Here is a 21,946-nt window from a genome sequence, read left to right as displayed (position 1 = left end):
ATACTATACGGACAGGAACCACACACATCAAATAGGAGTTCCACCAGCATCTTGGACAAAATTTGGCCTTTTTACAAAGAAATTCTCTTTGTTTGACAAAATGTACCACAGTGCACCATCTTATGGTAGTAAATTCTTCCCAGTTACTTACCTGATTTTCAACCAACTCCCATGAAAATCTATGCACCATTTCATTTTTGGAGGCCTTTTAAAAGTACCAAGTGCCACTGGAATTGGGTTTCCAACATTAAGAATTCCAGTACAAGTAATTGTTAGGTTTATGACTTAATGAACGGCTTCTCTGATCATAGAACATTCTCTGAATTCGTGATTCCCTCAAGTAAAAAACAGTCTTGACCTTCTTTGCAAGATTCGCAGCTCATCTGCTGGTCTCTCCAAAGAAGCTGTAAACACATCAGACTTGGTGGAAGCAGAGAGCTAGGTTAGGATGCTGGCTGTGTTTCTGAGATGCTGTTCTATGCAGCCTACATTCTTCTAATATGCGTTTGTTCACAAAAGCCACAAGATCCATTTTCAAAGCAGAATACAGGAGTGGGAACATACTATTCTTGAGAATATCTGTGTGTTCCTTCTGTACATCACTTTAAACAATTTACCCACATGATGGTACCTACCTTTTGATGGGTGTTCCCTTATCCTTGCTGAGGGTAGGCTTGCAATAAAGGTCTTTGCCTGTCTGTAGTGGCCATTTTATGAACACAAATAATTCCAAGCATTTTGTTTTACATCAAATGTTCTGATTGTTATTCTATTAAATGCTACTTTCGCTGGTGGCCATTCGTTTGGTTTTTTTAGAATCTAGTTAGAGGGATTTATTTTACTCTCCAGCTTCAACTGTTGTTCAAAAACCTTGAATTTGTATTTAGATATTAGTAATGGGCAAGACTCAGGGGTTCTATTTATATAGCACGGTGATGAGTACAGTATAAAAATCTAGATTATTCAGACCTACTTAACCTGGTAAGAGAGGCTGGAATTCTTGAGAGATCACATATATGTCTTTCCCACTAGTTTCTCGTTTTAGCCAAATTAGAAGCAGCAGCTGCTTTTCTTGTGGGCTTTCACTATTTCCACTTCAGTCCAAAAACGTCGTAGTACTGGAAAGAGTACAAAAAGGAAAAATGTATAATCTTCAAAAAAGCATTTGGGTCCAAGTTTTGAGCAATGGTTCTGTTTTGTTATGTTTATGTGAATCACTTCACCCAAGCCTTGATATTACTCTATAACTTTCTTCTATTGTCAATTTAGGCCTCGATTCTGCAATCTGATCCATGCAGGCTGATCCCTCCGCCCACACAGAACCTCAGAAGTCAGTGGGGCTCCCATGCAGATCACAGCCTTAGTTTGTATTAGCAAAAAGATACATTTAAGGAAACAATCTGACAAATGAAAGACAGGAAGTAATTCATATATGGCCCTTGTGCTGGATCTGGCTAATCGAGAATACTTGATCCTGAATCTAGCCAGCACAGCAATTACATTGAATACAGTGTCCGACCTTGCAGAGAAGCATTTAGCAAAGGTACATTAGGGATAACAGCTAAAGAAGGGGATACTTACCTGAACCAATCCACACCTAAGAGGGATGGGATTTGGGGGAGTATTTATAAAGCAAAGTATCCCCAAATTAACTTTTCCAGGACTGTTGAAAAAGTTACTTGACTATGACACAAGAAGATATCAGATTTGAAAGATTAACGAATGAAACAGATGATCAGTAAACTGAAGGACATGCAGGTAGACACCTTTTTACATTAAAAACCAGAGCTGACAAATGTGAAAAAATCTTGAGTGTAGGAGTAATGTTCTTTCTGCTGTTGTGGCTCCAGTATAAGTTCTTCCAAGAAACTGAAAAATTGTTCTTGTTATTCAGTATCAACACATGGCAATGCAGCTTTCGCAGCAAGGGTCAGATTCTTCAGGAGTGCTATGCACCAACAATTATAGCCAGATTTTCAAGAGTGCTCAGCATCGAGAACCTGAGAACAATGGGAGCTGCTGGATATTGGGCATTTTTGGAGTGGCCAGATTTTCATTTAGGTAGAATGGAAGCTGTTGTATGTAGAGTTCTTTTAGAAATCTGTCCTGCAAGATCATTCTCTAAAGTATTTTAATATGAAGAGGTTTCAAAGTTCCCCTGGAATGGGAACACAATTTATTATTAAGTTTTTCAGAAAGATTATACTGCATTTCTATTTGAAAGTAACATTACAGGCTTTGGATTTTATGTTCTTATATTTGTCTAAAACATCTAAATAAGAAAAATCAGGAAAAACAACTGTTTCCACTTATTTTATTAATGTAATTTTTATAAATCCACACTGAATATAAACACACCACATTTTCTGCTTCAAATTACTATAAACTTAAAGTAATTCTAAACATATTTTCACATATCCATTTGGGCTAAAAATAGCCAGATATTGGCCAGTATTTCACAGTAGTACAATAGTCACCTGGGGGGAAAAAAGCGTCTCATACCCACTGTGCCAAGTCTAGGACTATGAAGTATTTGAACACTTGTTCTCAATCTTAATACATTTCTTAGGGATGTAAGAGTTACCTGAAAGTTTTACATGTGCAGGAAGTACTGCAGTTACTGGTCTCTCATTTTTAGCGGCCTGTTAACTAGGTAATTAGTAGTTACTTTTAATGGCACACAAATAGCCCTGTAGAACCTAAAATCATATGGGTACTTAATATTCTGGTATGAGGAGATTCAATGCTCCTACCACTTATTACTGAAAAACAAACTGAGCCCCAAGGTTATAAGGCAAGAATCTGACATTATTTTGTCCTTTAGGCACTAGACTCATACGACTTTTACCCAATGATGAGCTGGATTTCATGTGTTTGTTTCCATGGTGAAGTAGGTTGTCGTTTTAGTTAATAAGACCTGAAATACATGGCCAGTTACCTGGATACTGCCTAAAATCTAAGGCTTACTATAAAGTTGGGTTCTTATCTGAGAAGAGACTTGAAGTAGCATCATGGCATTCTATCTGCATCTTTATTTCCATATCAGAGGTTTGTTGAATAAGGTGCCACATTTGCATATATCCGAACTCAGATTATCTCAAATTCAGAAGTCTACCTTGCAACTGGAATTTCATTTGCAGATTTTAGATCTGACCCCTCAGCAACTTGGATAACTGTTTACCCACAATCATTTTTCAGAGTTGAACTACAGTCTGAGGAGAAATGTACATTTTCTTTCCCTTTTGCCATTTTCACATGGAGATAACTGGTTTAATTTAACTACAGAAATGCTCCAAAAGTGCTCACGGTCAGACAAAAGTTAGGCTTTTGCAGACTGGTGTTGATAGAAGAAAACAGTTTTGACGACAAAATGATGACAGGCCAAATGAAAGATGCCACTCACAAAATGCAACATCTCTGAAACACTAATTCCACCGTCTAGAATTGAGAGACTTTCACTAAGACAATAGCTGCTAGAAATGAGTTACCCAACTGGTGTGCAACATATGCAAGGAACAGGAAGAGGCATTTCAGCAAAAGCTGATGGACAATTACAGCGCATCTTACACTAGGAGTACTCTTACTCATTACCATCAGCAACTAACTGCTCCACCCATCCTAGTGCCAGCATAAGTGGTAGAATAGACAGGGCACAAGTATTTTTATCACCACATCATATGCCCCTAATCTAAACAGGATTAAATGATAGAGGTATGAACACACAAGTTTGGCATCAGTGCTGTTGCCATTGCTACCATTGGTGCAGCTTCACTGGTAGCAGCAAAATGATGGGAGACTTTAATAGAAACACTAGTGCAGAAAAGGCAAGAGTATGGGAGGAGGCGACATTCATGTATTTACCCTACAGCCGCGGAGAAGGTTAAGGTGATAAACATTCTGGATTGGGAAAATGGGTATTTCTTGCAACATGTAATTCTTCTTTCACAATGATGGTCTACCTTAGAAAGCAGGAGAAGAGGTTAGATATTTGGGCTAAGATGCCATGCTAGAACACATCCAGTCACAGCAAAATGAAAATGGAAGAAATACTAAAAACCATATGCTTCAATATAAATGCACATTAACAATTTAACAACAGTAATATTACGTTACTGTCGGATATTACGTTACTGTCGGATTTACTGCCTACAGAACAGCAAACATAAATCAAAAGTTTTCAGCTGACAGTATCAAAGTGAGTTAGCTGGATAAACATTAGTACTGAAAATTTTCTATTTGCCAAATATCTTTTTTTTTTTTTTTTTTTTTGAAGTGCAAGAGAATTTACTTTTATTCTGGAAAGTAGAAAATGAAAAATATTCTCTAGTTTGTGACTAAGAATCAAGATCAGTGCAACATGAATTATAATAGTAATTCACATTTTTTTCTAGGGAACAAAGGCCTTGTTTTTGGCACATTTCCAGTGCAAACTATTTACAATGTTAATTTTTTATTCACGCAATGTGAACGTTTGGTAAAATTTTACTCTAACTCCATTGCTCAATTGAACACGACTACACGAGCCTTTCATACCTTGGAATATGCTACTGTGTGTAACTATCCATTTTATTCAGCTGAAAAACAAGAATCAAAACAGAAAATATATGCAAAAATAAACTATAAAGAAAAAAATAGTCAAATCTGATTGTCATTTTGTTACTAACTTCAGGGGGGTTACATTTAAAAGTTAGTTCTCCATAAATATAAAAACAAAATCACAATAAATCTCTCATTTAATAAAATCATCATCACTATAAAATCTTATTTAGTACCATTTAAGTTAGAAAGGTCTACCATGATACACACATTCCCAACATTTGAATTACAATTTACAAAATATACTTTAAATGCTTCATGGCAGCAGTGCACAAAGCTCATCACTGCTGCCAGTCTGTCACATGTATTTCCTTACATCCTGTTTTCTTTTCCCCATCATTTGAAATAGAAATGTTTCTAAGTGTTACGGTCACATGTAACAAGATAATTATTTGGCCACTTATTCTGTTTTCTTTGCCTGTCTTTTCTTAATGCTTTCACTGGCCTCTCCAGCAGAACGGTCACAGACTGAAGAGGTTCCGTTGGAAGATACTCTGGCCTCACCCTTTACTTTAGATGGAGTTTGTTGCCAACCAAAGAGTATACGGCCCAGCACAGACTCAAAAGGAGCAAATGGAGAAACTGCAGATTGTGTCAACATCATGGTTACCTATAAAGAAAGTGGTCAAATTTAAGTTAGAAAGCCTTAGCTCTCCAAATAAAAAGACTATTTAAGAAGAATCAGCACATATGGGCTGGTCTGCACACAAAAGCACACACTGAAATACCTAAACCAGTTTTAATTCACACTTCTGTTATTTCAGCACAAGTCTGCATGTGGACACTCCTCTAACAGAAGCACCCTATGTCAATTTTACATTACACTCATCTGGTAAAACACAAAGACCTGCACTGAAATAACAAAAGATATATATGAAACTTATTTATTCTGGTGCAAGTTTATGCAGACCATCTCTAAGCTTTCAGAACTCTGAATTCCGTATATCCCTAATTTGAAGACAGTGTTGTATTTTACATGTTATAAATATAGGGCATTTCTAGCCTCTGGTGCAAATCTTTGTCGAAAATAACTGCATTTCAACTAAAAATAGAAGTAAACAATCCTAAAAGTGTAACACTGTTGCAAAAAAAGCAAACATCATTCTGGGATGTATTAGCAGGAGCGTTGTAAGCAAGAAACGAGAAGTAATTCTTCCGCTCTACTCTATGCTGATTAGGCCTCAACTGGAGTATTGTGTCCAGTTCTGAGTGCCTTATTTGAGGAAAGATGTGGACAAATTGGAGGAAGTCCAGAGAAGATCATCATAAATTATTACAGGTCTAGAAAACATGACCTACAAGGGAAGATTGAAAAAAAAATTGGGTTTGTTTAGTCTAGAGAAGAGAAGAGAGGGGGGACATGATAACAGTTTTCAAGTACATCAAATGTTGTTACAAGGAGGAGGGAGATAAATTGCTCTCCTTAACTTTTGAAGATAGGACAAGAAGCAATGGGCTTAAATTGCAGCAAGGGCAGTTTAGGTTGGAGATTAGGAAAAAATTGCCTAGGGAGGTTGTGGAATCTCCATCATTGGAGATTTTTAACAGCAGGTTAGACAAACACCTGTGAGAGATGGTCTAGATCGGGGTGGGCAAACTACGGCCCATCAGGGCTTTGGATCCAGCCCATGGGATTGCCACCCCTGTGGAGCTGTGGGCCCCGCACCACTCCCCTGCAGCCCCTGGGAGAGGAAGGGGCAGAGGGCTCCGTGTGCTGCCCTCGCCTGTAGACATTGCCCACCGCAGCGCCCATTGGCCAGGAATAGAGAACCACGGCCACTGGGTGCTTCGGGCGAGGGCAGCATGCAGAGCCCTCTGCCACCGTGCCCGCCCCCAGGGCTGTGGTGCTGGCCACCTCTGGGAGTGGCGTGGGGCCGGGGCCGGCAGGAAGCCTGCCCTGGCCCCGGTGCATGTCACTGCCACCCCAGAGCCGCTCCAGGTAAGCGGCGCCAGGCCACAGCCTACACCCCAACCCCCTCCTGCACCCGAGCCCCCTGCCGCACCCCACACCTCTCCTGTGCCCGAGCCCCCGACACACCCCTCCTGCACCCCAACCCACTGCCCTGAACTCCCTGCCGCACTCCACACTCCCTCCTGCACCACTGTCCTGAGCCCCCTCATACACTCCGCACCCCTTCTCTGCCCCAACCCCCTTGCCCTGAGCACCTTCCTGCACACTGCACCCCCTCCCACACCTCTGCCCCAGCCCTACATTCATGGCCCGGCATGCAATTTCCCCACCCAGATGTAGCCCTCGGGCCAAAAAGTTTGCCCATCCCTGGTCTAGATAATACTTTCCTACCATGAGTGCAGGGGACTGAACTAGATGCTCTCTCAGGGTCCCTTCCAGTCCTATGATTTTATTTCAACTTAGGTTTATTCATTGCATTTCAGTCTAAGTGTACACACAGAAAATAAACTAAGCTTAATAAATGCATGAAGAGTAAGCCAATGAGAAAGATAAAACAGAAGCTCTCTGTTGACAGAGGAAAAAGTCAGTGGCCTGGTAGACTTCTTTACAATTTTCAGTGCATTGCAAGAATTATTTCACTCATAGTAACATAAAACCAAAATCTGCACAAAAGCCTTGCTATATTAAAACTCATTATGGATAGATGTTTCTAGCCACAATTAGCCACAAAGGATGAATTATTTACCTGTAGCCTTTTTCCAATTTATGGGTCCAAATCTGAAAAATCTCACACTAAGAGGAGACTGTTCATTGAAGTAAAGCTTTGTTGGGTCAGGCCCTAATTAGAAGTCTAAGGAGAACCACATTTCTAGTTCTCTTCTGACCTTGGCACATCTCCAGAATAATACTTCAAACCTTCCATACATTTCAGTCTATTCTGCCTACATAAGCAAGCATTTTCTAGCCTGTTAGATATAGATATGTGACCACATGTATTCGCATATAAAGGTGTAATATAAACTACTAAAATTCCAACTTTATCTTGACCACTGAAATAAAGTATCTTTAAAAAAGTGACATGTATAAAACAAAGCAATAAAGTTACTGTAAAATACTCTAGGGCCTTGTCTAGACTTGAATTATTAGTCTCGTTCTGTGCTAATTGGCAACTAATTAACATCTTAACTAATAAGATTTTTAAATGCTAATACAGACTCTTCATAAATATTTGTTCCAGCACGAATATTAGTTCCTGGTTGTAGTTTTCATCCTAAGGTTCAGCCATTCCTCCCCTGCCTGCTCCCAACACACCTACTGTGCCAGAGGCTGTGGGGAATAAGGCTATGTTGGTTCTACACCACTGAAGACTCCAGGCATTGGGGTAAATCCTCAGAGGGGGCCTGTGGCTGAATTCCACTCCCTTTATACTACTTGAGCAGATCAGAAGGAAGGAAAGAATCTGCCCCAGAGTGTTGTTTGTGGCCCCTTGACCTTGAATTGCCCCCAAGCTGTAAAGGTTGGACATCACTGATTTAGGTAGCATGTATCCTAAAAATCTCCCACATTAAAACCAACTTATTGGGAGAACTTCCTCCAGGACTGGGGGAAACTGACCTGTTTAATAGACCCAATATGGTATTTATAACCCAACACTAAAGACCAGAGTAGTACCCTGATTCTGAGAGAGGTTTCAGAAGTGTCTGGAAAGCAAGACACTACTTCATAAGTCTGTGTGTCAGACTTGCATGAACTGTGTCAGTCTAGCAGTGCATTAGTTACTAGCTGACTTCAAGCTCCTAACAAGTCACCAATGCAGAACTGGTGCCACAAAGCTGTGTGTCACCATACCTTGGGCTTCAGTAGTACAGGGAGTCTGAGGCTGCAGACCCCCTCCCCACACCTAACTATCTCCTAACACCACATCCCTTGTATCCTGAGCGCCTCTGATGTTTAGGTGTTTTAAGAAAAGATAAGTCTGAAGCATTAATGATGATTACTTGCATTACCGTAGCACCCAGGGGACCCAATATCTTAGTCAGATTTTAGAAACATAACGTTTCTAGGGATGCTTTGTGGGAGGCAGGCAGTTCTTTTTAAACCCTCCTCTACAGTTCACCCACTATTTTAACATCTCCTCAAGAACAGAGTGGCAACCTTCAAGATTGTTACAGCTCAGACGATATTGAGATTCCAACTTTGCCTTTTTTAGGGTTAACACAGTCCTGAATATAGCCCAGCTTTTTGGGAGAAGATAAATGCAGAACATGATAGATTAGAGTTCAACCATAAGAAGATTAAAGGGAAGAACAATAAGTGTGCATATATCTCACATGTGTACACATGCATGTGTGTGGATATACATATCCACTTTTTATAAACAAAGAGATAGTAAACACTTTTCATATTATTTTTCTCTTCTCCTTCACCATTATTTTCTATATAGCTGAAAGATGTGTCCAAAACCAAAACTTTTAAAAAACAGCATGAAGACAAACAGAGCATGTTCTATTCACTTATAAACAAACGTATTCGGTGACTAGAAACCCTTGGCCTTTGGCTGCAGTTCATTTTTGCTCTACATGTATTAACAGGTTGGCAAGACAACCTGTTGTGTCTTAATTGTATCTTTCTCTCAAATAATTTAGTAACTTGAAATATCAACTCCCTGTGCCAAATTCCTGAAATATTCTTTTAATACAACTAGCAAAGGTCACAATGCAAAGAGCTTCCTGTCGGTCTGCTTCAGATATGGAAGAGTTACTTAAGGCTCATGGGGGTAGGAGCCTCCACTGGTATTGGGGTAGCTCCGCTGACTTCAATTGAGCTATGTATGCCATTTTCACCAATTGAGTTTGACCAGATCTCTCCAGAAGAAGAAAACTGAAATTAGAATTCTGGTGGCAGGTATAAAGAGAGAAATATTCAACAACATACATCCTACTTTAGAAAGTACAGTGAAAAATATTGCTATATTGCATATGTTTAAATAATTATACATTTCCAAATTCTTACCTTTGTGACCACTAGAAAGGTGGTGTAAAAGAACATAAGGTTGTGTCTTGCTATTGGTAGATTCTGGGCATGTTGCAATGTGAAGAGTACTGCACCTACCAGAGTCACTTTTACAGGGCTGGAAACCAAACAAAATAAAGACAAGCATGTGGATTTTCTCTCCTCCCCCTCCTATGCTGATAGAATACCCCCGCATACAAAAATATAACTACAATATTTGCTTGGCTGAAAGTAAATGATAAAAAGCTTGTGGTAACAATACGGCAACATGTTCACAGGCTAATTACATGCTTTGTATACGTCTATCAGTTTTTAGTTTGCAAGCTTTTAATTTCTTAGATCTTTGTTCCTGAATTTAAAGACCACCACCCAATTTGTCTTCTCCATACTATTATTTAATTTATGCATCTGATATATCCCTTTATTAGTCACCTCTAAATTAAACTGTGCCAATATTTACACTCAGTTTTCTTATGGAAGTTTTTGCCACACCTCTAATCATTTTGTGATATTTTCTTCCCCCTGAGGAATTTCAGCTTAATTTTACTGTAGTTACTATTACTTAGTGACAGGTTTCAGAGTAGCAGCCATGTTAGTCTGTATTCGCAAAAAGCAAAGGAGTACTTGTGGCACCTTGGAGACTAAAATTTATTTGAGCATAAGCTTTCGTGAGCTACAGCTCACATCCGATGAAGTGAGCTGTAGCTCACGAAAGCTTATGCTCAAATCAATTTGTTAGTCTCCAAGGTGCCACAAGTCCTCCTTTTCTTTTTGCTATTACTTAGTGATTCAACTTAAATTATTACTTCAGTCAACTCCTATGTGTTACTTGGGACTGCGTTAAGAATAAGCTCTCCTCATTGTGCTCTAGAACAAGCTGTTCTAAGAACCAATCATTCAAGGTGTCAAGAAACTGCTTGTCTAAATCTTAGACCGCTGTGACATTTGAGCACTTTATAAGAGGCTGATCAGGAAGCCAGTAGTATAACTACTTGTATATTCTTACGATTTGGGATTCGTCAAGTTTCATTTCTTATCACACCTTTAATTAGATTCATGCATTTAGCTTTACGACCAAAGAAGAACATTTGAAAAAAATTGTCAAGGGAATTTTTAACCAAAATAATTTCAGGATGTGAGGACAGTGATCTGTGTCCAACACCTCTCTGTTCTGGCATCTTGCAATCTCAGCTTTTACCCTTCATGAGACTAGATGCAATACCACAATTAACATTTAAAACTCATTCTTCCTTCAGCTAGCACTTTTTTAAAGAAAGTGACTGCAGTGTTTTAAACTAGCAGAATTTACTTGTTTCACTGAGTTTGAAGTATTTAGGTGCAGCTGACACCATAAGCCTCACAATCCTTCCTTTTGGAAATAGTGCTGCTCATAATTTTTGTATTTCTCTTCTGTCATTCTTTACTACCCAGGACAGTTACATGAAACCAGCATCCCTAAATGTTTATCACATCAAAAGTCATAACGCTGGTTTTGAAATAATCATTTCCACAGAAACCAGCTGGGAAGTCACATGGGAGGGCAAAGTGGGCATTTTAAATCCCCTATGAGCTTATCTCCCTTTACAGCAGTAGTTTGTGGCCTGCCAGCCAATTCAAATTCTCTCTCTTGCAGAAGCTAAACTGAGTGCTATGTAATACTCCCAATTTAGCTTCTGCGAGACAAAGAATTGAAACCTGAAACTCAAGTAGCATCTTCTATCTTGCAATGCACCAGAGACATGTGTTGATGTTTTTTAATGCTATATATTTAACAGATGGCTTGCATGTGTGTTCAGAAGAGTGCAACTGTTTTTTCTTTTTTAAAGTATTTAGCGTTGGTAGAATATATCCACTAGAATGACAGTCCTAAAGTCATCTAACTACCTTCAGACTGCGTACCAGCACATGCAGGAATGTAAGTTTCCACTCACATTACCCTGCCACAATGTACTTCATTTCTGCCTTGGATGAACCAGAGCTCTGGGAGAGGTGGTTAATTTTTCTTGCCCATTCAAATGATTGTCCTCTTTGCACAAGTTGCCAACACGTTTACCAATTAGTTCCAATTCTGTGGTAATTTTGTAGTGGAGACAATTATTCATGAGGAAATCATTTAGACTAACTCCTCGTTCCACATAAGTCAAGCCAGCCATCACATAGTAAAGATTTGGACCCACTTTGCTTATAAATTCAAAGTGTCTACTAGCATCTGTTTATAAACGCTGCACCACAAAAATTACTCATGTAGGTATTTGAATGCGGGACCCGAAGAGAACAAAGTTATTACAATTATTCCAGTTCTACTATGGTTTACACAAACTTACTAGGACATCTTCAGAAGTTCATTGCTTTCAGGTTTCCAAACACCTCTCACCAACTGCTCAAAGTTAGAGATTAAGCCACCACCAGCTCCTGAAAATCCAATAAATTATAACAGGTCTCAATGGTATAGTCTCTTAGTGACTAAGGCCATGTCTACAACGGCAATTGAACGACAAAACTTTGTCTTTCAGAGCCATTAAACACCCGCCCCTCCCCCAAAAGACAAAAGGTTTGCCGCGACAAGTACCAGTGTGAACAGTGTGCTGTTGGCAGGAGAGCCGACAAACAGCAGCTACACTGCCCGACGTTTAGTGGCACGGCTGTAGCAATACAGCCATGTCACTAAAAGCTGTGTAGTGTAGACAGGGTGGATAAAAATCAATGACTTAAAAAAATAAAATAAAATAATCTGATTTTTTTGATAAAATGCTTTTTTCCTCAAAAAGCAATCTAAAGATAGTTTTAATTAAGATACATTATAGCTCAAAGATATCTCATCATGGAATAGGGATTATAAATTCTAATTCTATAGTATGAGACAGGTTTCAGAGTAACAGCCGTGTTAGTCTGTATTCGCAAAAAGAAAAGGAGGACTTGTGGCACCTTAGAGACTAACCAATTTATCTGAGCATAAGCTTTCGTGAGCTACAGCTCACTTCATCGGATGCATACTGTGGATGAAGTGAGCTGTAGCTCACGAAAGCTTATGCTCAAATAGTATGAGACAATATATTCACATAATGTTTAAAAAAAGTTTTGTAAATGAGTTCCAATAGTTCATGGATTAGGGACCCAATCTTATGGGGTCCAGGGGCTTCTGTATAGCTTATTTAGGTTAATCTTTCTATCTACCCAATGGGACTCAGTGCTCAGTCTAGAAGAAACCATCAGAGATGCTTAGTTTTGCGGTTCTCAAACTGTGGGTTTGTGTCGCCAGAGATAACATGCTTGTTAACAGCAAAAACGTTTTTAAATAAAATAAAATAAATAAATAAAGGTGAGAAATAACAGACCACAGCCCTATTGTCCCTCTGCAAATTTGTGTACACAGAGTCAATCCCTTATCTCTCTGTAAAAGTGCAACGTTTTAAAAAGTTCAATGAATAGAAGATTGTTAGGGGCAGAATAGATCTGGACAAGAAGCCTGGAGATAAATGTGAGAAGGGAGGGACAGACAGTAGAAACAAAAGTGAAACTGTTTGAGCAGCATATTCCAGAAGTCTTGAGGTCTTTCTGAGTGTAGCCTTCATTGATCTACCATACCATTCTCTCACTAGAAGGGAAAACCTACAATGGCAGCAGGCCGTAAAAGAGACCCAGTTTGGGAATATTTTAATGAAGTTCCTCTACCTGTGGGTAAGACAGGCATGTGTGCAAAATGCAAACAGTGCAACGAAGACATGCAAGGCCCGAATGAAACAACATCATGAGAAGTGTTCCTTCTCAGGAGGAAGTTGCACTGAAGATGATGAAAGGATCTGAACATGCAGGATCTTCAGGTTGGTAAACTTCTTTATTTCATACTTCTTTCTTAAGGACTGCCTGTCTTCCTTCTGGACTATTCTTGAATTCTCATGTTTGAGCAACAAATATAGTTGTTACTCTATGGTACTAGCATTTTAGATGCAGTTGTGATAAAAAATAAATAGCTGAAATAGGCAGATCTTCCTTTTACAATTTCACCTTTAAAGTAGTGCTGAGTGTCAGTGAATGCAATGAGGATTATTCAATGAGCAGTATGGTAATAATAATTAAACAACTGCATTGACTTATTTTGTTTAGGAGAATCCATCCTCAATGTACAGGATTCTGAAGACTATCCACCTTCAAGATCACCATCATTTTCTATAGTTTCAGAGTTATCTGCCAATGACAGTGTTTCAGTCACATCATGTATGTCACTGAGCCACAGTATATCACCTGTAGCAAAAAGAAAAAAAAACCATCATCCAGAGAAAACCATAGATAAGTTTGTGATCAGAACCAGCAGATTACAAAAAGATGAAGAAATTGCCCGGTTTATGCAACAAACTCTCCTCTCCGTATGATTGAAAACCCATACTTCATTAACATGGTTCAGGCATTAAGACCAGGATACAGTGCACCCAACAGAGCGGATGTTGCAGGCACATTTCTGGATAAAGTGTATGAAAGAGAAATTGAGCAGTGTGCAAAAGGTCTAGAGTTAACCTGAGTCTTGATGGGTGGAGCAATGTCCACAATGATCCTGTTGTATGTGCTTGTGTGACAACAGACAAAGGGAAGGTCTTTCTTCCAGAAACAATTGATACAACAGGAAATGCACACACAGCAGAATACTTACAGGAAGCAACAATAAAAGCTATAACAAACTGAAAAAAAATTCAAATGTCTACAACGCAGCTTGGTCACGGACAATGCTGCAAATGTATCCAAGATAAGAAGAAATTATTTAAAGAAGAGTGAAGAGAGTCCCAAGCTAACATACGGTCGCAGTGCTCATTTGATGCACCTCCCAGCCAAAGACTTCAGTGTTACAGTAATAAAGGCTAATGTTGAAATTGCAAAATACATCCGTAACAACCACTTTGCAGCAAGTGCTCTGAAAAAAGTGGGAGGAACCAAGCCAACTCTCCCACAAGACGTGTGATGGAACTCCGTAGTGGACTGTTTTGAGCACTGTATCAAGAACTGACCTAATCTGATGACAGTGTGTGAACAAAACTGTGAAAAAAATAGATGGCCCTGTCACAGCCAAAGATCTCAACAGCAGGCTTAAGAGAAATGTTGAACACATGCTGAGTACCATGAAGCCTATTTCTGTAGCCTCGAACAAAACGCAGGGAAATAGCTGTTTTATTGCTGATGCTGCTGAAATTTGGAAGGAACTGAGTGACATCTTAAAAAGAGAAATATGCAAAGACAGAGTTAAATTACAAGCATTTAAAAAAACAAATGGGACAAGCACTATCTTCAGCTTATTTTCTTGCAAAAATTCTCAATACTTGGTACCAAGGTCAAACTTTAACTGCTGAAGAAGAGGAGTTGGCTAGGACATGGACATCCAGCAATCATCCCTCCATAATGCCAACTGTAATAAACTTCAGAGCTAAGGGTGAACCATTCAAGAAATATATGTTTGCTGACGATGTTTTAAAGAAAGTCACACCAGTGAACTGGTGGAAGTCACTTCAGCACTTGGATTCAGAGACTGTTGACGTGATAATCTCACTTTTAACAGCAGTAGCTTCTTCTGCCGGTGTAGAAAGAATATTTTCTTCCTTTGAACTAATTCATTCCAAATTGAGAAATGGTTTTGGACCTGAAAAAGCAGGAAAGCTTGTTTTTCTTTTCCAGATTATGAACAAACAGGAAAATGGAGGTGAAGACGACAGAGTTAGCTGCAGAAGCCAATATTTTAAGTTTCTCATGCTGACCTGGCAGACAGTTGATTTTTTGTTTTGTTTTGTTTTTTTAAAAAAGTTTCATTTAACTATTTTAGTTAAAAACAATTTTAACAAAAACAAACCTGATTTTATAAAACTTTATATTATAAAAATGTTTTCTGTTGAAGAAAAACATCCAGAATACATAACATTGTTGTTTTAGTTAAATAAAACAATTTAAATATCTGTCTGGTGATGTTCTCCTCCCAATACAGCATGGCAAGAAAATCCTCCAAATATTAACGATTAACCTGTTGAACTGGAGATCGTTCACCTCCCAATGACTTCATAAAAATCTGCTTCAATTACCTTTGGTAAATGAAATAACCAAACAATCCTTCATTTTCTGATATAGCTGTAAAACTAATCTGAAAAGTTTTCAAAATAAATCACTTTAAAAATGTATCGTGTGTAGCTTCTAAAAATGAAACCTACACCCATCTCTGAGTTGTGAAGACTATATATTAAGGTTATAACAACTAATAAGAGTGCACTTTTATGTAGAAATCCATGATTAAATCGAGTCTTCCTGACTAGTGATTTAAATCAAATCCACCCTGAGTGTAGACAAGCCCTCACAGTTCAGTGTGCTCCTCCTATGGCTCTGCAAACTCCCTTTATTTAATGGGGGCAGGATCTGACCCCTAAAGTACAGATTTGAACATAGTCTAAAACTTTCAGTAGTGATTAGTGACATGGGTGACCCTGACACCTTAAAGAGACCTGATTGCCAAGCAGCCGCCATCTGAAAATCAGGCCCCGTTAAGGTGCCTGAAGTTGAGTACACAAAGCTTAGACACCGAAGTCATTTGTCACTTGACAATTTAGACACTGTATTCTTGTCTAACAGGAAACAAAGATTCAGTGTGGGAGAGGGTGCAGGGAGGAGGGTTTGAGGTTTATAAAAACTGGAGAACCTTTTTGGAAAGGAGAAGCCTATTCAGGAAGGGTGGACTCCACCCAAACTAAAACAGAACCAGATTGCTGGCTTGTAAAATTAAAAATGTTGTTGAGGAGGTTTTGAACTAAGGACTGGGGAAAGCTGACAGGTATGGAGGAGCATGCAGCTTAGATGGAACCATCCTGTAGGGAGGCTCTAGTCACAGGGATTCTCTATCCCAGTAAAGAGTAGAGGACAGAAGTTGACAAAGCACAGGTAGGAATTGAAAAGAAGCAGTCAACTGAGAGACAGTCCCATTCAATTACATCACATAATGGCAGACAATTAAAAAATGACAAATTTTATAAGTACTCTTATACAAATGCTAAGATGGGTGACCTTGAGTACCTGGTATTAAATGAGGATATTGATATAATAGGCATCACAGAAACTTGGTGAAATGAGGATAATCAATGGGACACAGTAATACCAGGGTGCAAAATATATAGGAATGAAAATGTAGGCTATACAGGTGGGGGAGTGGCACTGTATGTGAAAGCAAGCATAGAATCAAATATACTAAAAATCTTAAAGCAAAGACTACCATAGAATCTCTATGGATACAAATTTCATGCTTGAATAATAACAGTAGGAATATATTACTGACTATCTGCTCAGGAAAGCGATAGTGACTGTGAAATGCTCAGAGCGATTACAGAGGCTACAAGAATACAAAACTCAGTAATAATGGGAGATCTCAACTATATCCATACTGACTGAATACATGTCACCTCAAGATGGGATGCTGAGATCAAATTTGTAGACACCATTAATGACTGCTTCTTGGAGCAGCTAGTCCTGAAACCCACAAGGGGAGAGACAATTCTTTATTTAGTCCTAAGTGAAGCACACAATCTGATCCAAGAGGTGAATATAGCTGAACCATTCGGTAATAGCAACCATAATATATTCAAATTTAACATCCTGTGGGAGGGAAAAATATCAAAGAAGCCCACTACAGTAGCATTTAACTTCAAGGGAAAGAGGAACTACACAAAAATGAGGAAGCTAGTTACACAGAAATTAAAAGGTACATTCGCAAGAGTAAAAAATGCCTGCAAGCTGCATGGAAACTTGTTCAAGACACTATAATAGAGGCTCAAATTAAATGTATACCCCTAATTAAAAAAAAAATAGTAAGGTGACCAAAAAAGTGCCACTATGGCTAAACAGATTAAAAGAGATTAGAGGCAAAAAGGCATCCTTTAAAAATTTGAAGTCAAATCCTACTGAGGAAAATAGAAATGAGCATAAACTCTGGCAAATCAAGTGTGGAAGTATAATTGGGCAGACCAAAAAAGATTTTGAAGAGCTACTAGCAAAAGATAAAATATTTTTTGTTGTTAGTTTTTTTAAGTACGATCAGAAGCAAGTCAGCCAAACAATCAATCAGTGAAGCCACTGAACGATCGAGGTGCTAAAGGAAGACAAGGCCATTACGGAAAAGCTACATGAATTCTTTGCATTGGTCTTCACTGCAGAGGATGTGTGGGAGAGACCCACTCCTGAGCTCTTCTTTGTAGGTGACCAATCTGAGGAACTGTCCCAGATTGAGGTATCTATAGAATTGGTTTTGGACCAAACTAAAAAATTAAACAGTAATAAGTCACCAGGACCAGATGGTATTTACTGATTAGTTCTGAAGGAACTCAAATATGAAATTGCAGAGCTACTAACTGTGGTATAAAGAAAAGCAGGACTTCTGGCACCTTAGAGACTAACAAATTTGAGCATAAGATCTTGAAAGCTTATGCTCAAATTTGTTAGTCTCTAAGGTGCCACAAGTACTCCTTTTCTTTTTGTGGATACAGACTAACATGGCTGCTACTCTGAAACCTAAACCATGGTATGTAATCTATCACTTAAATCAGCTTCTGTACCAGATGACTGGAGAATAGCTAATGTGACGTCAATTTTTTAAAAAGGGTCCAGAGCAATGTTCCCTCTAATTTTTGACAGGCCGTGCGTGCAAAAAATTTCTTCTGTGCAATTTTATGGGCATGGTGTTTCACCATGTGCATGGGGTTTAGGATCTGTGTTCGCACGCACGTGTGCACAGCTTAGAGGGAACTGTGCTCCAGAGACAATCCTCGCAATTACAGGCCTAACTTCAGTACCAGGCAAACTGGTTGAAAGCATAGTAAAGAACAGAATTACCAGACACATAGATGAACATAATTTGTTAGGGAAGAGCCAACATGGCTTTTGTAAAGGGAAATCATGCCTTACTACTCAATTAGAATTTTTGAAAGGGTCAAACAAACATGTGGACAAGGGGGATCCAGTGGGTTTTGGACTTTCAGAAAGTCTTTGACAAGGCCCCTCCAAAGGCTTTTAAGCAAAGTAAGCAGTCATGGGATAAGAGGGAAGGTCCTGTCATGGATCGGTAACTGGTTAAAGACAGGAAACAAAGGGAAGAAATAAATGGTTAGTTTTCAGAATGGAGAGAAGTAAATAGTGGGATCCCCCAGGAGTCTGTATTGGGCCCAGTGCTGTTCAACGTATTCACAAATGATCTGGAAAAGGGGGTAAACAGGGAGGTGGTAAAATTTGCAGTTGATACAAAATTATTCTGATAATTAAGTCCAAAGCAGACTACAAATAGTTACAAAAGGTTCTTACAAAACTGGGTGACTGGGCAACAAAATGGCAGATGAAATTCAGTGTTGATAAATGCAAAGTAATGCACATTGGAAAACATAATCCCAACTATGCATACAAAATGATAGGGTCTAAATTAGCTGTTACCACTCAAGGAAGAGATCCTGGAGTCTTCGTAGATAGTTCTTTGAAAACATCCGCTCAATGTGCAGCGACACTCAAAAAAGCTAACAGAATGTTAGGAACCATTAGGAAAGGGATAGAGAAAATGACAAAAAGCGTAACACTATATAAATCCATGATATGCTACACCTTGAATACTGTGTGCAGTTCTAGTCACCCCATCTCAAAAAAGATATATTAGAATTGGAATAGGTACAGAGAATGGCAACAAAAATTATTAAGGGTATGGAACAACTTCCATATGAGGAGAGATTAATAAGACTGGGACTTTTCAGCATGGAAAAGAGATGATTAAGGATGGATATGATAGAGGTCTATAAAACCGTGACTGGTGCAGAGAAAGTGAATAAGGAAGTGTTATTTACCCCTTCACATAGAACAAGAACCCGGGGTCACCCAATGAAATTAATAGGCAGCAGGTTTAAAACAAACAAAAGGAAGTTCTACATCACACAATGCAGAGTCAAGCTATGGAACTTGCTGCCAGGGGATATTGTGAAGGCCAAAACTAACTGGGTTCAAAAAAGAATTAGGTAAGTTCACTGAGGATAGGTCCATCTATGGATATTAGCCAAAATGGTCAGGGATGAAACCCCAGGCTCTGTGTGTTTTAAGCCTCTAACTGCCAGACACTGGGAGTGGAAAATAGGGGATGGAGCAGTCACTAATTGCCCTGGTCTGTTCATTGCCTCTGAAGCATCTGACAGTGGCCAATGTCAGAAGACAGGACACTGGGCTAGAAGGACGACTGGTCTGACCCATTATGGCCATTCTTAGGAGAATCCATTTTCTTCCAGGATCATAGATGGCAATTTATATATAGGCATACACATATGAGGGAGAGAGCAAGCGCGCGTCCACACATCCCAAAATAAAATCTAGAAGACTTCCATTATAGGGAAAACAATCAAAGATTACTAGAAGTATGTGTGTGAGAGTGTAGAGGAAATAAGGCATAAGAAGAATGTGCCACTCTCTCTGTTCAGTAAATTCTATAAGAAACCCAACACAAGTTAGAATTACTTTTGTTAACGTGTCTGTGGGCTCCCAAGCAGAGTGGAAATAAACTATAATGCAGAGCTAAAAAAGTAAAGCCAGAGCTGAGCCAGTGATGTCTACTGTAGTGGGATATAAAGTACAAAAGTAAAGCAAACACTGCTGCTCTGAAGTGCACAATACATTTCTAGATATAATATATTGTACTTATTTAATTTAGGAGACAACTCGATTAGATGAGATTGAACACACTAGAGGAATTTTATCTGATTAAAGTATTGGGACATACAAAAAAATTAGAAAAGTAACAATCCTGCTATATAGAACCGCAACTTCTGTAAGAACAGTTCCATTGGAAAGTTAATGATTATAACGATCAAGTTATATAGTAGCCTTGTTGATTCCTTTTGTCATCAACCAGCAAATCCTAAAGATACTTACATGAGTACAGGCTTCTTCCTTCCTAAGGGCTAGACACGGTTCCCTCCAAAGCCAGTCAATGCCATCCCTCATCTAACCAGAGAAATTGCTGCACAGACACACATACCTCGAGGGATAACAGTCTGAATTTAAGGCTACCACTCCCACACTTTGATCATGGTGTTATTGCTAAGACCACATGGTTCACAATTTAAATACCACTTTAAAACTTCACAATTCATCAGAACAAGAGATTTTACACATTACCTCTGGCCCAGCCAACAGCTACCATGATAAGCCAGGCATTTTTGTAGTGACTGTTTGCATGTGCAATTCCAGCTGTTACTTTCCAAGTCCTTGTCACTTCTTTCATTCCTGCAACCATCAGTCGAAGAGGCAGAAAGGAAAAGCATCGGTAGACTATGTCATGTGGACAAAAAAATACAAGATACCTGAAATTTAGAAGAAAATTTCTATTTAAAAATCTCTTGGCAACAAAGTTACACTCCTAAAACAGCTTTTAAAAATAAATTTTGGAGTATAACTAAGAGTTCTTTAATATTATCCCTATACTCCATATATCTTTTAGTGCTTTAGGTCCAAACTGAAAATTAGAATATTCCCTTTTTAGAATTTACCTCATTAAATCTCTTTCTGGGTATTTATACTGCACCCATCACCTGATATTTGAGCACCTAAAATAAGGTCATTACACAAAATATATATTCCCAAACATCATAAATTGTTTATCAAGGCTTCCTTAAAGTACAATAAAACAAATTGAACCCATTCTTGGAATGGAACACATTTCTTTAAGCTTATAGATCACCAAGATTCCTCTCTTAAGTTGCTATCCAGCTTGAATGTTGGTTTATTGTTTAAAAAAAGTAAACTTTGTATAAACATTTGAGCTTCTTTGGATTGTTAAAACAGTATTGGAGCAGAATGAGAATTCATTTATATTTAGACACAGGGCTCTCATACTGCCAGTGACACAAAATTATATAACTTTAGCAAGACTGCCATCCCTTGTTAAAGTCAATACCAGTTGTGATTTAAAGCTATTTTCAAATACATTTCACTTCTTACAGTGAGTAGTGCTTTTAACTTTTTGGACTTTCAGATTATGGGGCTAAGCAAACTGGTGTTGTTTTCTTTAAAAGAAGAACGCTGGTATGCAGTGTTCAAAATTTAAGGACTCTACAGCCATGAGCTCCAATTTATCCAAAATGGGCTCTTTCACCCCACTTGCCATTTCCACCCCAAGCGGACTGGACTTCAAGATGGTCCTTTGTAGTCTCATGTTTTAACAATTCACGGACACTCATGTTCAAACAATTTACTTTTTATAACAATACCAAAATTGTAACAAAAATCTTATATCTTTTACTTTCATAGCCTTTTCATTTTTAGATTATACTACCCTTTTTTTATTTAACTGGGTTTGATTCACAGTCATAGGTCCAGTGCCTTAAACTGAGTGCACTATTGTTGTGGACTGTATACTTAAATCAGTCTTTACAGTTTCATTGCTGCTCA

At 38.7% G+C, this 21,946-nt stretch overlaps 1 protein-coding gene across 1 annotated transcript in view; it reads right to left on the bottom strand.

The window, feature by feature from the left end:
* Positions 1-2,300: 2,300 nt before the first annotated feature.
* TMEM38B (transmembrane protein 38B) overlaps positions 2,301-21,946 on the bottom strand; it is a 51,070-nt gene continuing 31,424 nt past the window's right edge. Inside the window, exons 3-6 of the mRNA XM_048850678.2 lie at positions 20,675-20,859; positions 11,845-11,932; positions 9,521-9,638; positions 2,301-5,206 (exon numbers count right to left, since the gene is read on the bottom strand). Coding sequence (XP_048706635.1) covers positions 4,997-5,206; positions 9,521-9,638; positions 11,845-11,932; positions 20,675-20,859 — 601 coding nt within the window. The 3' untranslated portion in view covers positions 2,301-4,996. The remainder of the gene's footprint in view (positions 5,207-9,520; positions 9,639-11,844; positions 11,933-20,674; positions 20,860-21,946) is intronic.

The sequence above is a fragment of the Caretta caretta genome, chromosome 5 (assembly GCF_965140235.1).
Source record: "Caretta caretta isolate rCarCar2 chromosome 5, rCarCar1.hap1, whole genome shotgun sequence".
In the NCBI taxonomy this organism is placed as follows: Eukaryota; Metazoa; Chordata; order Testudines; family Cheloniidae; genus Caretta; species Caretta caretta.
Note: the sequence above shows the minus strand (reverse complement) of the source record. Positions and strands in the feature narration are given on the sequence as shown.